The sequence below is a fragment of the Gorilla gorilla genome, chromosome 10 (genome assembly GCF_029281585.2).
Source record: "Gorilla gorilla gorilla isolate KB3781 chromosome 10, NHGRI_mGorGor1-v2.1_pri, whole genome shotgun sequence".
Lineage (NCBI taxonomy): Eukaryota > Metazoa > Chordata > Mammalia > Primates > Hominidae > Gorilla > Gorilla gorilla.
The window spans coordinates 56,362,177-56,383,959 of record NC_073234.2 but is presented as its reverse complement, the minus strand read 5'-3'; the positions used below and the strand labels follow the sequence as shown (position 1 = coordinate 56,383,959).

Genomic DNA, 21,783 nt, shown 5'->3' with positions numbered 1-21,783 from the left:
ATAGGAAAAGGCTAGATCAGACATTGTAATAGATATAATGCTATATGCCCAACACATCCCATTTTCTTTTATTCTAAGAATATGCTTTCCACTCCACTTGTTTGGGAAAAGCCTTCAACTAACTTATAGCTAAAGGAATATGTGTAGAAGTGATACTCAACGCTTCCAGGTCTGGCTCATAAAACTTCCATATTCTGTCTCTCTTTTCTTGCCTGCTGAACAGATACAAAGATATCCAGTGGAATGCTAGAAAGCCCTTGAAGATCAAAAAACAAAACACAATGAAAGCCACATGATGGAAGGAGATTAGAGTCCCTGAATGACGGTGAAAAAGAAAGGCCTTCCTCTTACCTCCCAGTTACCCTCATTGAATTATGACATGAGCTAGAAATAAGAGCTACTGAGATTTGAGATTGTTTGTTATAGCAGTTAGCCCACCCTAACTAATATGGGCTCCTAAAATTCCATGCATATTTAAAATCAAATGTTACACAATTTATTTTCTAATCCTCCTCAAAGCGTTTCATTAAAACTTCATGCTGTAAATATAATCAAATTAATTTTTAGTATACTAAAAAGTACAGTTGAAGAGAAATAGCTTAAGGGAATGAGATAGGGTCATTAATCATTACATTTTGAAAAAAAAGTGGCCTGATGGTTCATTAGGGATTTGGTTATTCTATCATGATTTCCTCACTGGGCATTGTCCAGTGAGAGTTAAACAGTTTTAAGCAGAGACAAAAGTAACCTGAACACCAATGACTGGACCAAATTTTCTTCAACTTTATGAGATTATAAAAAAACTTCTTTATCAGAGTGCTAGTGATGTAGATGTTCTTTTACACGGATTATCTTATTTGAAAATCCAAACTATAATGAACATTTCTTTGAGCATCATGTCAGTGCTTAAAAAGTTTTGGATTTTGGAGAATTTCAGATTTCAGATTTTCAGATTGGGTATCTCAGCCTGTACTTTCATAACAGTTTATTTTTATAATTTCCTGTATTTTCTTTATTTCTTCTTCTAAGGTATGTGTATTGTAAGCTGGCATTTTCTCATTATCTATATGTTTTATTTAATTATATTTTATAATTTCTATTTTATGTGGTATGTTTATGCTTATAGATTTCCCCTTTTGATGTTTTTTACTGTTCCAAGCATAAGTTCTTGTAACTGTTTATAAATCTTACATGAGACGACTCTAATTTCTAAATATATTTCTTCTGTAAGATGTGTTCTTTCATTAGTAAAGATTTTTAAAGTGAGTTTTCAATAAGAGCAGAATGATCCAGCAAAAACATAAGCATTGGAAAATGGATAAAAATTGATGAATATAAATTCCTTAATTAATATCTGGTTATCCAAGCACTGAGGGATCCTTAATGTCTCTTCCCAAATTATTTTTTAAGATACACTGAATTATTTTATATCCTCTGTGGCCCATATCAAGGTCAGATGTTCATACAACCTGGAAATAAATCATCCACCATCTGACTAGCTCTCACAGGCCTATAGTGGGACCTTTGGTCTGAATCCTATAAAAATATTTTTCTTCAGAATGACCATTATACATATATTCATTTAATTAATGTTTAATGAAGGTCTACTATGCAACAGACACTATTAATATATTAATGAAAAAAACAGACAAAAATTGCTACACTCTGAGAGTCTAGGGGAAAAACAGGGAACAAATAATAAACTAAATTGCCTGTAATTAATTAATTACATAATATTCTAAACAGTAATACATGCTATGGAAATAATATAATAGGAAAGAAAATTGTGAAGATTATAGAGAGGTTAACTTTTAAAATAGGGTGTTTAGTAATGGTCTCACAAAGATTGGCATTAAAATCAAGACCTGAAGGAGGCAAGGAGGTGAGCTATGACGATATCTTAGGGAAGAGGGTTTCTAGGCAGAGGGAATAGCAAATGTCTTGAGGTGGGAATGTTCCAGGCAAACCTGAGAAACACAAGGAAGCAGTGTGCCTGGAGAAGCAGTAAGTACAATTGGAGTTAGGAAGAGAGTGAGAGGAAATGAGGTTAAATTATGTGAATTTTATGAGTCACTGTAAGAAATTTAGGGTTTTCTTTAAGTGAAATGAAATGTCACAGAAGAACTTTAAACACATGAATGATATGACATATTTAAAACTCTTAATTCTGGCTGATATGTTAACAATTACTGAAGGAGTAAAGGGTAGAGCAGTTAGAAAGTTACTGCAATAATCCAGGTAAAAAATGATGATGGCTCAAACCAGGGTAAGAGTGGGTAGATATGGTGAGAAGTGGTGAGATTCTGGACTTATACTGAATTCAGAGTAGATAGGATTTACTGCCAGACTGGAATTGAGATATGAGAGAAAAAGAGGAATCAAGGAGAACTCAAAGGTTTTTTACCTGAATAACTTAAAGAACAAAATTGGAATTCACTGAGATGAAAAAACTAGAGGAAGAGATGGAGAAAGGAAGCAGTAATCAGAAGGTAAGTCCGGGACATATTAACCTTGGGATGACTAAAAATATGTCCAAATAGAAATACTGATCTGGCAGCTGGAGTTAAATGATTGGGATTTAAAGGAAAGAAACACATAAGAAATATATATCTGGGACTCATAAGTATGTAGATGTCTCTTAAAGCTATAATATGGTTTGCCTGTGTTCCCAGCCAAATCTCACCTTGAATTGTAGTTTCCATAATCCCCGTGTGTCCTGGGAGGGACCTGGTGGGAGGTAATTGAATCTTGCGGGTGGTTACCACCATGCTGTCCTGATGATAGTGAGTGAGTTCTTATGAGAGCTAATGGTTTTATAAGGGGCTTTTCCCCCTCTTCATTCATTATTCTCCTTCCTGCCACCATGTGAAGGTTTGCTACTCCTGCCATGATTGTAAGTTTCCTAAGGCCTCCCCAGCCCTGCAGAACTATGAGTCAATTAAACCTCTTTCCTTCATAAATTACCCAGTCTCGGGTATTTCTTCATAGCAGCATGAGAATGGATTAACACGAGCTATAAGACTAACTGAGATCACAAAGACTATGAGAATAGACAGGAAAATAAAAATAAGAGTTCTGGGCACTCCAACATTAAAAGCTCTGAAAGAGAAAAACATAACGAAGGACTGAGAACAATAAGCTAGTAGATTAGGTGCAAAACCAAAAAACAGTGGTGTCATGAAAGTGTCAAATATTGTTTATAGGCCAAGTAAAATGAAGATTGATATTTGGCCTTCGGATTTAGCAATATGGGAGTAATTGGTTACCTTGGCCAGAAATATTTCAGTTGAATGACAAAGGCAGAAACCTGTTTGAAATGGTTGAAGATAAAATGAAAACAGAAAAATGAAATTAGAGACAGTAAAGTAGGAAAATTCTCTGGAATAATTTTGCCATAAAGGGAAGGAGAGAAGTACAATGGTAGATTGAGTGAAGGCAAAGTAGGACCAAATGAAGTTGTCTTTGTTTTTTTGTTTTAAAATGAAAGATACAACAGTACGTTTGTAAGATGGTGGGAGATAACCATTAGAGAGGGAAACCAGTGATTGGAGAAAAACAAGGGAAAATCATTGTAATGATGTTCTTCAGTGCATTCAAGAAATAGGATATAGTAAACAAGTAAAATGTTGGCATTAATTGCAAATGTGAACAGTTTTTCAGGCATCCTACAAGGCAGAAGGCAGAGTTTAGGCACACAAAGGCAGAAGGTCATTAAATGTGGTAGTACAAGCTTAAGAATGATGTCTTCTGGTTGCTTTTATTTTCTCAGTGGAATAGGAAGCAAAGTCATCCATTGGAAGTTATGATGAGATAGACATGTTTGAGGTTTCAGAAGAGAGGAAAATGTATGAAATGGACATCTAGAAGTATGGAAATGTGTGTGGCATGGAGAAATATGATGGCTAGGAAGCACTAAAAGTCTACTTGAGTTTAGTGATCAATAATTTGAAGTGAGACCCATAAGCCTAGGAAGCTATGCGGTATAGATAAGAAATAGAAGAGTTGTATTTAACCAATCTTATGATTTCATTGAGGAATAGAGGGTATGTACAGGGGAATTCTTACAGTGATTAATCATGAACTTTAAGATGGGTAAGAAAGGCAGTAAAACAGATGGTAGGTAGGTAAAGGTCAAAAGATTGTTGCGTAAAGTGTATTCAAGAATAAACTGGAAAGATAAGAGTTTGTAATAACAGAAGGATTCATGGAATTGAGATTTTGACAAGGTTGTAATTATTTTTATATTATGGTCTTGAATGAACATAGGGATGAGTGAGGAAGAATGGAAGACAATATCACTGAAGGAAAAGAGGTCAAGGAATCAAGTGGCTACAGTAGTAGCAAGATCACCCACATGGACATTAAAATATTTAAGAATTATGGCAGAAATGGTGTTGGATGAAATTAAAGTGATCCAGGTGCTAAAATACTCCATAAATGAAGTTATATTCAACAGGTAGTCTAAAGTAAATGAGTTGATGAAACTTTGTGCTGTTAAAGATACAGCATTCATCATAAGAAAAGAGAATTTATTTTTGCCTTTTACAGAGTGCTAATGACCACACTAGAAAAATAAATAATTAAAAGTTATTTCAATCATTAATATTAAAAGGAAATCTCTTGAGTGGTGGGTAATTTTTCCTGACATCCTTTCTCTGAAAGAAGAGTTAGCTGACATAATTTATTTAGATTTACTTTAAAAGTGTTTGACCTTAAAAAATACCTGTCACAGAACACATAAGAACAGAGTAATTGAGAAATCAATACAATGCTCTATTAAGTTGAAAAAGTGACAAATTACTTTTAAAAATAAAGTACTGGAAGTCCTAGATAGAGCATTCAGGCAAGAGAAAGAAATAAAAGCCATCCAAATAGGAAAAAAAGAAATTCAACTCTGTCTCTTTACTGACGATATGATTCTATACCTAGAAAACTCCAAAGACTCCACCAAAAGGCCACTGAAACTGATAAATAACTTCAGTAAAGTTTCAGAATATAAAATCAATGTAGAAAAATCAGTAACATTCATATATACCAATAATGTTCAAGCTGAGAGCCAAATCAAGAACACAATCCCATTTACAATAGCCACACACACACACACAAAATACCTAGGAATAGGTCTACCCAAAGAGGAGAAAGATCTCTACAAGAAGAATGACAAAAAAAAATGTTGAGAGAAACCACAGATGACACAAACAAATGGAAATATATGACATGCTCATGGACTATTGAAAGAACCACAATCATTAAAATACCCATAGTACCAAAAGCAATCTACGGATTCAATGCTATTCATATCAAACTACCAACTTTACTTTTCACAGAACTGGAAAAAAATTCTAAAATTCATATGGAACCAAAAAGGAGACCAAATAGTCAAAGCAATCCTAAGAAAAAAGAACAATGCTAGAGGTATTATATTACCCAACTTCAAACCATACTATAAGGCTACAGTACTCAAAACAGCATGGTTTTTTGGTGACACACAGACACACACACACATACACACACACAGCAATGGAACAGACTGGAGAACCCAGAGATAAAGCTACACACAATACAGCCATCTGATACTCAACCAAGACAACAAAAATAAGCAATAGGGAAAGGAATCCCTATTCAATAAATGGTGCTGGAATAGCTGTCCAGCTATATGCAGAATAATGAAATTGGACCCTTATCTTTTACCCCATACAAAAAAAATTAACTCAAGATGGATTAAAGATTTAAATGAAAGATTACAAACTATAAGAATCCTAGAAGAAACATAGGAAACACCATTCTGGACATCGGCCTTGGGAAAGAAGTTATGACTAAGTCCTCAAAAGCAATAGCAACAAAAGCAAAAATTGACAAGTGGGACCTAATTAAAGATCTTCTACCCAGCAAAAGAAACTATCAACAGAGTAAACAACCTACAGAACGGGAGAAAATATTCACAAATTTTGCATCTGGCAGAGGTCTAATATCCAGAATCTATAAGGTTCTTAATTCAACAAGCAAAAACAAATAATCCCATTAAAGAATGGGCAAAAGACATAACAGACACTTTTCAAAAGACATACATGTGGCCAACAAACATGAAAAATGTTTAACATCACTAATCACCAGAGAAAAGCAAATCAAAACCACAATTAGATACCCTCTCACACTAGAAAGGCTATTATTAAAAACTCAAAAACACCAGACACTGAGGAGGCTGTGGAGAGAAAGGAGAACTTATGCACTGTTGGTGGGAATGTAAATTAGTTCAACCACTGTGGAATACAGTTTGGAGATTTCCCAAAGAATCTAAAACAGAACCACCACTCAGCCCAGTAATTCCATTACCAGATATATACCCAAAGGAAAATAAATTATTCTACCAAAAAGATACATGTACATGTATGTTCATTTCAGCAGTATTCAAAATAATGAAGACATGGAATCAACCTAGGTGCCCATCAATGATGGATTGGATAAAGAAAATGTGGTACATATATATGTGGAATACTATGCAGCCACGAAAAGAACAAGACCATGTTCTTCGCAGCAATATGGATGCAGCTGGAGGCCATAATCCTTTTTTCTTTTAAAAAATGGAACACAAGGACTTAGCCATAATCCTAATCACATTAATGCAGGAACAGAAAACCAAATACCACATGCTCTCTCTTATAAGTGGGAGCTAAACTTTAGGTACTTTTGGACATAAAGATGGCAATAATAGACACTGGAGACGACTAGATGGGGGAGGTAGGGAGGAGGGCAAGGTTGAAAAATTGTTGCATACTATGCTCACTACCTAAGTGACAGGATCATGCATATCTCAGCATCATGCAATATACCCATGTAACAAATCTGCACATGTACTCCCTGAATCTAGAATAAAAACTGAAATTATTAAATAAATAGGTAAATAAAGTACTGTTTTACAAATGTGGGAGCAGGAGGAATTACAGGGAAGGAAATGATTACACTATTTCCCTGAGTATTTTAACTATTTTAAGTCAACAGGGGAATATGCAGGTTTTAGAAAATTGTTCCAATCATTCTGAACATTGATTAGTCTTATTCAATTTCAAGAAGACTATTAAAAAATAACAAGAACAATAGAAAAGAAATAACATATATTTCTCGGGGAAACCATTTGGCTATATGATGGCACTGTGATTCAGTAGTAAACCGTAAGTATTCCAAGTAACATTTTAAATTATAATCTTTCAAAAGATAAATGGATAAAGCACTACAAAAATTAAGTAAATGCCTGTGTTTAATCCTTGTCTTCCTCAAAAAAATAAAACTACAAAATTCGTATGGGCAACCTGGTTTTGGTGAATATATCAAAACTGAAAATAAATGAAAACTAGAGCAGCTTTTCAAGATAGAGGTTTTATCAGGACTGGACATTTACTATGTTAAGTTCTAGGGAAATAAAAATGAGTAAAAGACATAATCCTGCCTTCGAGTCATCAATAAACAAGAGAAAAAACATGTATGTAAGCAAAATATATATTTATAATATACATTTATTTACAAAATTCTAGGGGACCAAAAAGGAGGTGGTGACTAAATCTTTCTGTGAGAGTCAGAGTAAAGTCACAGGTGATACTTAAACTGTCCCCTGAGTTAATGGGTGCAGCACACCAACATGGCACATGTATACATATGTAACAAACCTGCACGTTGTGCACATGTACCCTAAAACTTAAAGCATAATAATAATAAAATTTAAAAAAAATAAATAAATAAAAATAAAAATAAATAAAGTGCCCCCTGAGGATTGAGTTGGAGTTCAGGTTGAAGGTCTCTGTCTATGTGTTGGGGGAGAGTAGTACTGAGAATGGAAAAGCCCACACACAGAGAAAAAAATCAGCAGAATCTAAAAGAATGAAAATGCATGGAACATTTAGTTACTTGTGAAGAAAGAGATGTAGTTTATGAGGACAGACAATGGATGATGAATTTGTAAATGTAATTGGAAAAGCACCCTTGTAAATAATTTATTTTTAAGGCTTTAGACCTCATCCTATAAAGTAGTTACTTGCCAAAGCATATTCCATAGACTACTAGTTCTATGGGATGTTGAAAGATTATCACAAGAAAAAGGAGGCATCTCTGATCAAACAGAGTTAAACAAAATTTAAAGGATGTATTTACTCTCAGACTTCTCCGCACCTCTTAATATACTAATACACACTGAAAATCTCAAAAAGCTAATAGAATATGCAGTTTTCCAAACTAATTTCACAATAGAATCTTTTTTAAAGGAGAAAATCAGAGAACTAATGTTCTGTGGGAATGTATTCTGGAAAATGCTACTGGAGTAATGGGGAAATCACTGCAACTTAATTAAATTGGCTTCCCACCACATGACATCATTTATTTATTCTTCCACCTAATAAACTTTTATTTAGTACCTTCTACATGCTAAGCCTAATAGTGCATAAAAGTACACGAGCCTTATAAATTCGAATTGTTTATGTGAATAAAAATAATATTAGTTTCCTATTAAGTTAATGTGACCAAAACAAAATGAACTTGGATTGTGACTATACAGGATTCAAGGTCATCACAGTGCAGCAGTAGTGGTTAGGCATGGACACTCGGTAGCCAAACTGCCTGGGTTTAAATCCTAGCTATTCCACTTACTAGCTATATGACCTTGGGCAAATTACTTAACCTCTCTGTGCCACTATTAAGTGGGAATTGTGACAGTCCCTAACTCAGTTGTTCTGATGATTAAATTGAATGAGTTAATATTTATAAAGTCCTTAGAAAACTGCTTGGCATACAGTAAGCATAATGTGTATTTCTGTTAAATAAATCAAATAAATATGCTGGGGTCATAGGGAGTGTTTTTCTTTCCTTTCTTAAACTAGTTTATTGCACACTTACTCTGGGAAATTTTTGTAATAAATCAGTAGCCTGTTTAGATATAGGTGAAAATGAGATAACACAAGGCCATTTGGGTTCCTCCCTTAAGTAGGAAGCTTTATTGAAACATCAATCTTTACCCTAGAGAGTGAGCCACAGTCTCCTAGCTCTCATTATTTTCTCCATACAGCTGATTGAAAAAGTCAGGATATAAAAATGTAACAGCAGGATGCAGAAATAAAGTTGATTTCTAGTTTTTTCTTTATACTTCTTCCTAGTTTTCAGATTTTCCATGATGGCATATCTAAGTTCTTTATTAAGAAAAAAGTTATCTAAAAAATCAGCTCTCAAACTAGGATTAAAAACAAAGATAAATATAATATAGGAATTTTCTCCTTCCCAGTCCTAAAATAGTTGCCAGAGATAATTGGGAGGTCAAGGTAGGATTCAGCATTATGTTTCAAGTTTGAATAGTTGTGAATTTAGCAAAGAAATTCCCAAACTCTTAACATACTATAAAATTCATAAACGTTAATATATTTTAAAGAAAAACAATATGATTCACATCAAAACCACAGCTGTTTGAAAATTCAGGTCACTATACCCTCCTTAAAGAATTTTTAAAATGGTGTTCAGAGTTACCTTAAAATTAAAATAAGAAAGAACTCACATTTTGAGGATTAAAATGAGAAGTCTTCTTATAGACATTTTATAATAATAACGTCTAAAAGGTTCTTTTTTCACTTCTAGATTGAATAAAGCATCTTCCTTATTTCAGTAAATGTTAGATGGATCCTTCTGATTGCTCAGGCCAAAAACCTTGGAGTCATTTCTCTCACATCCCACATCCAATTGCTCAGTACATCCTGCCTGCTACTTCTCAATATATAGACAGAATCTGGCCAGTTACCATCTCCACCCACAACTGCCATGGTCTAAGTCATCATCCTAACTGGTCTCCCTGCTATCATCATTCCCTTCAGTCTATCCTCAAATTAGCATCCAAAGAAGTGATCCTTTTAAAACATAAATCAGGTTGTGTCACTCCTCTGCCTAAAACCCTCAGTGGTTTTCCATCTCACTTGAAGTAAAAGCTGAAGTCCTTGCCAAGCCATCCATGATCTTGTCCACCTTACCCCTCTGATATCGCTCTCCTTCCCTTGTTCCATTTCAGTCTCCCCGGTATCCTTACTGTCAATATTTCTAAAACAAGCAGCCAGACCTTTACAGTTGCTGTTCTTTCTGCCTGGAATGCTCTTCCTGCAGGTGTCCTCTTAGCTCACTCCCTTACCTTCTTTGTACTTTGCCCAAATGTCGCCTTATCATAAGGTTTTCCTTGACTACCTCTTTTAAAATTGCAAACCACCCCACTCACATTTTCTAGTGCCTCTTCCAGATTTTTTTCTACATACCAATTAAAACCATCTAACATCCCATGTTTCATATTTATCTCATTGTGTCTCTTCAATAGAATGAAAATTCATGAGCACAAGAGTTTTCTCTGTTTTATTCTCTGATATATTCCCACAACCTAGAAGAGTGCTTAACACAGAGTAGCTGCTCGGTAAATATTTAGTGGATGTTAAATAAAAGTGGAGGTGTTGGGAAAGCTATTGGATATATACTCCTGGAGTGTAGAGAAAGGTCTCGGCTAGAGATATAATTGCATTAGTCATCAGTAAAAATGGCATTAAAATTAAAGAGGCTGGATTCAGTAAAAAAGAAATTTTTTTTTTTTTTTGAGACAGAGTCTCCATCTGTCGCCCAGGCTGGAGTGCAGTGGCGTGATCTCGGCTCACTGTAAGCTCGGTCTCCTGGGTTCGCGCCATTCTCCTGCCTCAGCCTCCTGAGTAGCTGGGACTACAGGCACTCGCCACCACGCCCGGCTAATTTTTTGTATTTTTTAGTAGAAACAGGGTTTCACCGTGTTAGCCAGGATGGTCTCAATCTCCTGACCTCGTGATCCGCCCACCTCGGCCTCCCAAAGTGCTGGGATTACTGGCGTGAGCCACCGCGCCTGGCCAAAAAGAAACTTTTAAGAGAACTCATTTTTAAAGTATTCGTTGGAAAAGCATAAAGACAAAAAGAATGCACTTTGCTGGAAACACATAGTGATAAAAATAATGTACTTTTTGTAAATTTCAAATTAGCAAAATTTACAAAACTGAAGGCTATTTAAAAGATATACAATATGCAACTAATTGCAAAACACTGAATCAGTAATTTTTCATTGCTTTCTAATTGAATTTTGCTTTATTTCATGTTCAAGGTTATCTTCTCTTCTCAGTAAATGAAGCAAATTGTATGCCTTTTCATCCTTCTGTTTACCATCAGATCTTAGACAACCATGAAACACAAATAAGGAACTGAGATGCATGCAATATATTGTTTCTAAAGAACTCCCCTCTCGATTCTTCATCTTCTGTGACCATTTAATTGTGCTGGTGACTGGCAAGACATGTGGAAATTGAAAGTAATATACTTGGAAGTAAATGGAGATTAAAATTCTCTTCCCAATAATTTGAAACTTATTTTGAAGATTATTCAAAAAAATAAATGAAGAGCCCAAGGTCAGGCAACACTTTACTGACAATCAGCCATTAGAATGCAGAACAGTGCCCTCAAAGACTGCCATCTGCATTTTGTAGGAACAGATGCAAAAAAAAATGGGGAAAATATTGTAAAATAACCACCACTATTGCTCGGTAATTTGTGTTAACTGTATGAATGAAGTTGTTGACCCACTGTACTTCTTAAATGACATCACTCATCAGTCCCTGCAATTTGTTTCAACATGATGAAAACACAGTTGGGCTGAAAGATGCCTAGGTTCAGAGTAGTCTAAAAGCTTTTCAAATACCTTTAATGCATATTCACAGCCACCTCTTTTGAAAATAGTATTTCATCACCTGCTATATCTAAATTTCTAAAATCTGCATTATATATTTCAAGGATGTTTAAATCAAAGTTAAAGTATCAAAAAGCCTACATAATTTAACAAGTAACACGTATTAAAGGATGCTAACACAGCAGATAATAGGCAACCAACAGGCCAATGTTAGCCACATGAAAGCTGCAAATAACTGCAGATTTAAAGTTATGAACATGAAGAAGCTGAGAAATAATTTAAAAGGAAAGAGATAACTGAAATCAAATGAGGCAAAGAAAATAGTTTAAAGGCAAGAAAGTTGAAAATATAAAAACAATCTGAAGAGGAAGTGAAATAGAAAATCAGGTAAATGAAATGGATTCAGAATCTGACTAAGCTAAAAAAAATGGTATTAATCAACCATCACACCAGACCCACATTTTTAAAACGGAAATCATTATAACTGGGGTGACAATAAGGAAGCAAGAGAATTCCAGAAATATGGTGGAAATTAAATAGGGCACCATTGTGATTTTTTTAAGTTTCCTTTCTAATAAAATCTCTAGAGCCATCTTTACTCCATCACACCTTCCTTGCACTCCTCATTGCATCCATCATTATTAACCACAAATCTCACCTTCCCCACCACAACAACAATTTTCCTGGAAGAGATTTTTACAGAGTATGTAAGTCAAGAAAATGACAAATTTGAAACCATTATAAGTCATATTGAACACTTTTTGAACACCAATACCATAGAATCATAGACTCACAAGGTCAGAAAACTCTAAAGGTCCTCTAGTCTAATAATTCATTCTCAAAGTCCTTCTATAATGTTCCTGACAAGCAGCTAGATTATTTTTACAAAAGCATGTTGATTGATAAGAGAACACTGCCTCCTACAAAATGGTCCATTTCACCCTCAAATATCCTTTCAACCTGTTATTTATTCCATTTTTATTCCACTCAAATTAAACATTTTGGCCAGGACATCTATTAATAAGAAAACATGAAAACACCAAAGCAACTGGCCCTATCCCACAGAGACTCTCGTTTTGTTAATCTGATTGGAGCATCCCTGAGAATGTGCTTTTAAAACTCCCCAAGTGATTCTAATATGCAGCCAGGATTGAAGAACCTTGCACCCAACAAACTTCAGTCCATACCAAGGTAGATTTACTGCAAGAAAATGTCAAAAGGTCTTTCTCCCTAAAATTTCCATCCATGAGTCTCACTTTGACCTCTTGATGATTACACAGTAGAATAAAACAACATTATGACATAGAAAGAGCACAGCATTTGAATTCAGAGAAACCCAGCCCAACCACTTCCTAAGTGACTGGCCTCAGCCCAGCTGTCCAACTGTCCTAAGTCTTAGTTTCCATATATGTAAGAAGAGGATAATAGTAACTAATGGAGAGTTGAAGGAGTTAATATATTGCACATGGCCAGCACAGTGCTATCATGTCTTCCTGAGCCTTCTCTAGGTATATGTGGTGAGCAGACCCTAGGATGGGCCCATGATTCCCACCCCTTGGTGTTCATACCCTGTATAATCCCCTCCCATTGAACGTATGTGAGGCCTGTGACTTGCTTCTAATCGATAGAATATGGCAAAGATTAAAGGATTTTGCAGAGGTAATTAAGGTCCCAAATCAGTTGATTTCAAGTTAATCATAAGGAAGCTTGTCCTGGGTGGGCCCTTAAAAGAGTGACTAGGCACTCCCTGAAGTCAGAGACTCTAATCAAGAGAGACTGTCCTGTGGGCTAGAGAAGTAAGGGGTCATGTTACAGAAGCTCATGTGGCAAGTAACTAAATGGCCTCTAAGCACTGCAAGTGGCCTCTAGGACCTGAGGGCAGCCTCCAGACAACGGCTTCAAAAAGTCAGGGCTCTCCGCCATACAGCTTCAAAGAAATGGATTGTGTCATCAACTGGTAATTTGGTTTACAGCAGTAAAAAACTAATACTGTTAAGCACCAACCATTTTAGTTTGAATATTTTGAGTCGTTTCCTCTTGAAAATAATGTTCATTTTCCTGGTCACTACCTAAAACACCTCCACTTGAGCTAAATTTTCTTTAACATGTGGCTTGCAAAAGCAGACGCAAACATCACAGCTAAAATGTATTCAGGTAGAAAGCATCAGTGGATATTAAATCTGGGGTGGTGGTAGTGGTGGAAATGATATTTACATTAAATTTGATTTTGTTTTTTACCCTAAAGTACAGATCCTATGTGGTGTTAATCTCACATTTAGGGAAAAGAAAAAAAGACTCCCTTGTTATCAAATTGTTTTGCTAATGATCCTCTCTTTAACCATCTGGAATGCAACCCATTCAACCTGAAGCTCGTGTTAACTCCAAAGCTTGCAAAATATATTTTGAAGAGTTTCACAAAACATAGACTATTGTCATTTATCTTAATCTATTATAGTTTGTATTACTCACTTGACCCCACTAGCCTTATGCTAACTTGGCACATTTATATGTTCATGCATGCGTGTGTGTGTGTGTGTGTGTGTGTGTGTGTGTGTGTGTGTGTAGAATCTCCTGCCAATCAGAAAAACCTAAGAACCTTAATTTTCCTCTTTCCATATTCGCATAGGCAAGTATTTAAAAGTATTTCTAAGTAATTCATACCCAAACACATCATGAAGACTCATTCTTCCACCCTTGCTCACTGATGGTTTTATGTCAGATCACATGCATTATCTATCTTTAATTTCTGAAAGGAGCCTTTCTATTAATGTCCTTTGTAAGGTGTCATGCAGAGGAGATTAATGGCAGTCCTTATTTGATAGACAGTACCTAATAGTCAGCCACTGCTTCCCTCTCCCCTCTATAGGTAGTCCCTGATTCCCAATGTAGAGGCTAACACTGCATAGGTAGTTTTCCCCTCTTATTGAGGATATGATCACATGACCCTGAAAGTACCTGACAAACACAATTAACATGCTAAGAATGACAGAATGAAAACATAAAAGAGCTCAAGTTCTTGATGACACTGCTCAAGCAATGACTTAACCTGACCTTCAACCATCCTACTGCCAGATTTCTTCAAACATGAGAAAAGAAATACTTTGTCTAAGCCCTTTTTGGGTATCCAGCTACTTGTAGCCACAAACATCCTAAATGATACAACTGCCTATCTGTAACAATTTTTAAAACTCCCTAAACCTCAGTTTTTCCAGCAAAGAGAGGAAAAAATAATAGTGCCTGTTTCTTAAGAATGTTGTGGAAATGCAGTGGTACAATGAAGATAAATGGTGCTCAGCATGTAGTAAAAATGATAAATTATTAATATTAATATAAAATAATATTAATATAATGCAAACCTACATAAATACCCAATAACCGTATGTTGAATGTAACTGTGTTATTATTGTGGGTTGCACTGTGTTCCCCTAAAAGATGTTAAAGTCCTAACGCCCAGTACCTGTGACCGTAACCCTGGAAATAAGGTTTTTGCAGACGCTCAAGTTAGGATGTGGTCATTAGGGTGAGCCCTAATCCAATGTGACAGTGTCCTTATAAAAAGGGGAAATTTAGACAGAGACAGAGATATGAGCACAGAGAGAATGCTGTGTGAACGTGAAGGTAGTAATCAGAGTGACGGGTCTACAAGACAAGGAATGCCAAAGATTGCCAACAAAACACTGGAAGCTAGGAAAGAGGCATGGAATAGATTCTCTCCCACAGCCCTTGGAAGGAACCAATTCTGCCAACACCTTAATCTCAGACTTCCAGCCCCCAGAGCTGTGAGACAATGCATTTCTGTTGTTTAAGGCATTCAGTTTGTGCTGCTTTGCCATGGCTGCCCTAGCAAGCTAATACATGCATTTAATATTAAAAATAAACCTAAATTCCAAAGGAAAACATGCAAAAAAGACAGAAAATGAGTGTTCACTTTTTGCATAGCCATGCATTCATAAGCCGAAGTTGATTTTCATGGATAACTGATGGTAGCACACACACAAAAATGATTCTGGAAATAAAGTCTTTAAGCACGAATTTTAAGGTTAGAAACTGAAGAGCTTTTCAAAGGAAAGAGGAATAGTCACAGAGAAAAAAAGAATAATTTGGAAGTTATGTAATGTATGTTAATAGAATGAGAAAACAGAAAATAGGGAGAATTTTGAAATATAGAAATAAAGTAGAAGAATAAATGGGGTTAAGAAATGAGAGCACTTTCTTAATAAAATAATGAAATCACAAATGCTAAAGTAGATAAAGAAGATAATGAGATGTAAGAAGAGAATCCATTTGGACATATCTTTCAAATTTTAATTCTTTAGAAAGAACTATAAATTGTTATATTTGCATATTTAATCATTACTTTTTAAGCCTTTCAGTTCCTTGAAATTTTTTACTAAAGAATTGTCACTAAAAAGATGTGGAAGAAGATGTTTTGTATTGAATTTGAATATATTATTCACTTAATTACAACCTTCATGTAACAAAGGTTTCCTAATGTAGTCTCATCTAAAATTAATAGATATATACTCAGTGAATCCAAATGTTTAATGAGCTACAAGGTTTATTAACATTCCCATTTTATTTATTTTTAGCTTTATTAAAGCTCATCTACTGCCCACAAGCTTGTGATGCACATACCACATATTAAAAAGGCAAATTAAATTTAAATTCTTAGTGGCAGAATTTCCTACAAGCAAATGAATACCAACATGTCTACAATATTTCAGTACTGCCAGATTTTAAATTGAAGATTAAAGTTTTTATTTGCTTTTAATTAGTCTTATATTTACACAGCGAGAGAGAGAGTACAAACCAGTGCAAATGTTACCAACAAATCCATAAAATGAAATACTTTACATAAAAATGGGTGTAATTTCCACAACTCTGGAGTAGGTCTGTTGCTCAAATGAATACCTCCCTCATTTATTGACTGATGGCTGAAATTATTAGAAATTAATTTCTGTGAAAATACAAATGTTCTTAAGAGAGTAACACTTTAAGCTACTCTCAGTGAAATCATTTGAGATCCTAATCTACGTACACACTTTTATAGTTAGCTAGCTGGTAGGGGGCTGAGGAGGGAAGAAAGGAAAAGAGCACCCATGAGAGAGGCTGGAAGCACCCAAACTGACATTTGTCTGCTTCCCTAGATTATTTATATCTATTTGGGATTCTATTTTTTTCAAATGAACATCTTCTCATTTAAACCATGACATGGAAGTCAGAGACCTAAACACTAGATAGACTTGTGCAAATCGTGGTCTAATTTCAATTCATTTGCAAGCATTTACTGAGTACCTATTGTGCACAAAATACTAAGCTAGGCTTTACAGAAAATACAAATGTAAGAAAGACACAGTGGCCAGGCTCTCAGATGCTTACAGTCTGGCAGAGGTCTATAACAAGTTCAAAATTCAGTAACTACGTAGGCGGTATAGCAAGATGGGTCAGAGAGTGGGCCCCAAAGTTAGACAGGCAGGCTTGAATTGTGGCTCCAGCTCACATGTAATGTAACCTCTGTGTACCTTGACCCTCAGCTGCACAATGGAAATGAATTGTTATGACGATTAATTTAATTAATACACGTAAAGCACTTAGAACAGTACAAGCAATAAGTATTACGTAAGGGTCATTTGAGAAAACTAAACACAAAAAAAGTGCTAATGGAGTTCAAAAGACACAAAGTGGTGTTTGATAGGAAAAAATGACTTTCCTAAGATAGCATACAGCAGACAATATTAGTGACCCTCCCACCCTCCACCCCACCTATCATACACAAAAGGACTTCTCTACCTTTTCAGAGAGTACTTCTGCCTTTGTGGAACCTGACAGCTTCAGTTCACATGTGGTTTGTACTGTAACTTATTCTTTCCCTTTTATTTGCTCTTCCTCCCTGGTCACAATGGGAACAACTTGCACTAAAACTGTCATTGTATAACAAAAATATGTCAACGTCCCACACACAGTCTTTGCAAAAATGTCGGGGTGGATTTTTAAGATGCGAGTATCATGAGTATGCTTCCATATTCATTTATTTTTAATACATGAAGAAATAAGTTCTCTTCTGCTAAGGGAATAGAGAACATGAGTTTAATTTGGTCAGATCATAGTCTTGGTTTTTTAGGATGGCATGGATATTGGTGTAGTTAGGATTCAACCAAATAGTCTAAAACAAATCAAAACAATTTATCATACTTACACAAAGTAAAATGGTAATTTGACACAAAGTCAAATGTTTGTACATTATATAAAATTTACTTAGAAATAAGCCTTTTTAAATACTACAATATATGAACTTTTAATATTAACTTCTTAGATTTCCTTTTTCTGAGAGAAATAGGGACAGTTGGTTGAATTTTTAGTTGTGTCCCCAAATATGATATGTTGAAATACTAACCACCTGCACCCCCCACCTCATCCCTGTGAATGTAACCTTATTTGGAAATAGGGTCTTTGCAGATGTAATTAAGTTAAGATGAATCATGCTGGACTAGTGTGGCTCCTGATCAAATGACTGGTATTCTTATAAGAGGAATATTCAACACAGAAATAGACCAGATTAGACACACAGGAAACAAGGCCATGCAGCGATAGAGGCAGAGATTGGAGTGATGCAGCTATCAGCCAAGGAATGCCAATGATTGCCAGCAAATACCAAAAGCTAGAAGAAAGAAAGAATTCTTCCCCCAGAGACCTCAGAGGGAGAATAGCCCTGCAGATACCTTGATCTGAGACTTCAAGTCTCCAGAACTGTGACAATAAATTTCTGTTGTTTTAAGCTACCTGATTTGGTATACTTTGTTACAGCAGCTCTGGGGAGCTAATACAGTAGGCCAATTCATTCATTCGGCAATACTTATTGAGTCTGCTATGTCCTGGGCATTATACCTAGTGCTGCTGGGATATGGTGTGAGTAAGTGTAACAAAGTACCAGTTCTTGGAAGTTTATGTTTTTACAGAGAAGACACACATTCAACAAGCAAAATGTACTATCATTCATTTAATTGCAGTTGCAAACATAATAACCCAAGTACCTCTCTCAAGTCATTCTCTGGCACAGTAATTGGTTTTATTTTCTTTATAACCTTCATCACTATTTGAAATTATCTTGTTTTGTCCTATAATTGTTGTCAGTCTCCCCTCATTCCATTTCTAGCTTTTAGAAGAGTACATGGCACTATAGATACCCAACAACTGCTGGATGAATGAATGAAAAAAAGGTGCAGGGTGACAGGAGAGCATTTATTAAACAGATGTGAGCTTTTCTAAAAAGTGAAAATGGGAAATGATGTTTGGGTGAAGTAATAAATAGGAGTTAACTGCTTACTAGGGACTAATAAGGGTTAATTTGAAGACTAGACAGGGAAGAATGTTGTAAGCAAAGAAAATAACACTATAAAGACCATTGGCAGGAAAGAAAGGCACATTTAAGAAATCCATAGGTCAAGTTGACTAGGGTCCAAAGAGAAAAGGAGAGGGTACATCAAAGTAAGTCTGGTGAAGCAGGTAGGGGCCAGATCATACAGGAATTGAGGCAAGGTTAAACATTTTTTACTTTATCTTGGTAGACAATGGGAAACCTTCACCGAATTTTCCGAAGGAGAGTGAATGATCATATTTGCCTTGTAAAAATTTCTCTGTAGCTCTTGGCTGTGAATTAGAAGAAGGCAAGAATAGACATGGAGAGATGAGCTAAGGGCTATTCTAGTAGCCTGGATAAGAGATGAGGGTAGCTCAGAGAAGGGAACGAGCTATGACAAAATGGACAGATTCAAAGGTTGTGCGAGTGGTTCCAAAAATGTCCAGAAGATTGTAATGGTGATGGATTAGATGTGGAAGAGTGAAGGATAGGGACAAGTCTTCTGGCTCATGCTGCTGGGTGATCTTTTTTTTTAAAAATAAACAATTAGAAGAGAATGAGGTAGTAGGGGATGGGTAAAAGAATTTAGTTTTGACCATGTTGAGTTTAGGTTCCAATGAGACATCCACATGCTCATGTTGAGTAGTCAGGGTCACAGATGAGTCTGGATCTTGGCAGAGATGCCTGGAGCAGAGACATGGATGTTAGGAATCATATACCTAGAGATGGTAACTGAAGCCTTGGGCATTGATGAAAGTACTCAGGGAGAAGAGAAAAAGGTCTTGGACTATGTCTTGAGAAAGCAAAGTACTTGGATATAGCCTTAATTTCTTTGCATCTAGAGTTTTGGTTTTTTTTTAAATAAATTTTCTAACCTTAACCTCTGCATGACCTGTTTTCTTTTTAAAATTAAACACATACTGAAAAATACCAAATCTTCTGAGTTTTATGTTTAATTTTGAGATCCTGAATTCCATTTACTGTGGATTATAAAATTTATTCCTTTAGATATATATAAATGGTAAATTTGTAGCAATTAAATCACTTGGCATTTATTCTTCACATTTGTCAACTTCATGTAAGTTTTAGATAAATATTACCCATACAGGAAATCAACTTGTCTTCCAACATTCAAGCTTCCTGTACAAATATCTACATACAAATCCAAGAAAAAAAATCACCAGATTGAATTTTTTTTTTTTTTTTTTTTTTTTTGAGACATGGTCTCACTCTGCCACCCAGACTGGAGTGCAGTGAGGGGTGTGATCTCGGCTCACTGCAACCTCTGCCCCCACCACTCAAGTGATTCTCCTGCCCCAGCCTCCCAAGTAGCCTGGATTACAGGCGCATGCCACTACCACCCAGCTAATTTTTGTATTTTTAGTAGAGATGGAGTTTTACCATGTCGGCCAGGCTGCTCTTGAACTCCTGACCTCAAATGATCCACCCACCTCGGGCTCCCAAAGTGCTAGGATTACAGACATGAGCCACCTTGCCCGGCCTGAACTCTCATTTCTTTCTGAAGTTTAAACTACCCTCTCATTTTCTGATAGGACTTTGTATTATTGAGAACAAAGGCCTCAAGAAAATTGGTTTCATGGGATACCTTCCTGCAATATTTGAATACATATAAAAATCCCTATCAAAAGCTAAGATATAAAACTATGTACTTTTATTTTCAATCTAAAGTGATTTTATACCCTGAAAAGTAAGTATAATCACAATATTTACCGTAAAAAAATGCACTAAGCATTTTGTTGATGTAAACTTTAATGAGTCCATAACTATGCAAACATTGTCATTCGGAGTGAAAGGACATGTAGGTTCTACCTGTCCTTCCCTATCTTCTAGAAGAGAGGCAAGAAACAGTAATGACTTAATAACATGACCAATTCACAGAACTACCCTCAGGTCATACGAGTGTGAAAACACATGCAGAATGCAATAACTCATACACAGTTTTATTTCCAGAAGGTGTTTTTTGAAATGGCCAGTACTAGATAATATTTATGAAATCCAATTTCTACTTAATGCAGAACTTGCCTATAACTCTTTTCGGATTGCAAATTTTCAGATGTCTCCTTACTATTAACAAAACAAAAACTTATTTTAACCAACCGATCTTTGAAGAGTCTTACATCTTATTATAACATATACTTATTCTGTTCCCTTCCAACATTCCTGACTCTACAATTGGTCATAACATTAACACTTTCTCTCCTGTATTCTCCTTACTATTTTCTCTCCTATATTCGCCTATTTGCAGAATTAACTTATCAGTGTTGATCACATAGAATTATATACACTTTGGCACTATAAGGCTTTTCAGAAGTCATTTGGTTCCATTTTATTTTCACAGGTGAAGACACAAGTTCAAGTGCATTACATGACTCCCTTAAAACACACACTAATATGGCAAAGTACATAATTTAATTTTACTTTTCTTTAGCTCAAATCAGCATGCTACTATTTATAAGTAATAATTTAGCTTCTCATATTTTGGAGGGAAAATTGTATGTCATTATACACAACTTTTATCCCCCTATAAATAAGCTTCCCTTTATTAAACATGAATCAACTTCCCAATTATCTTTCAAAGGCTCTTGACATCCCATAATATAGTAAAGCTCTTGTAAAAGGTTATCAGTGCACTTCAGTTCAGACCTTTCCTTCTCTCTGTCTCCATATGAAGATATTTAGTAACATTTAGAATATTCCT

General features: G+C 35.5%; 1 protein-coding gene across 5 annotated transcripts in view; it reads right to left on the bottom strand.

Moving 5' to 3' along the window:
• NELL2 (neural EGFL like 2) overlaps positions 1-21,783 on the bottom strand; it is a 438,477-nt gene that overhangs the window by 394,088 nt on the left and 22,606 nt on the right. Inside the window, exon 1 of one of the 5 annotated variants that reach the window (XM_055357391.1) lies at positions 9,530-9,720. The exons of the other annotated variants lie outside the window; for them this stretch is intronic. Within the exon in view, the coding sequence (XP_055213366.1) occupies positions 9,530-9,567 (38 nt within the window). The 5' untranslated portion in view covers positions 9,568-9,720. Of the gene's footprint in view, positions 1-9,529; positions 9,721-21,783 lie in introns of those variants that run through there. 5 annotated transcript variants of the gene reach the window in all.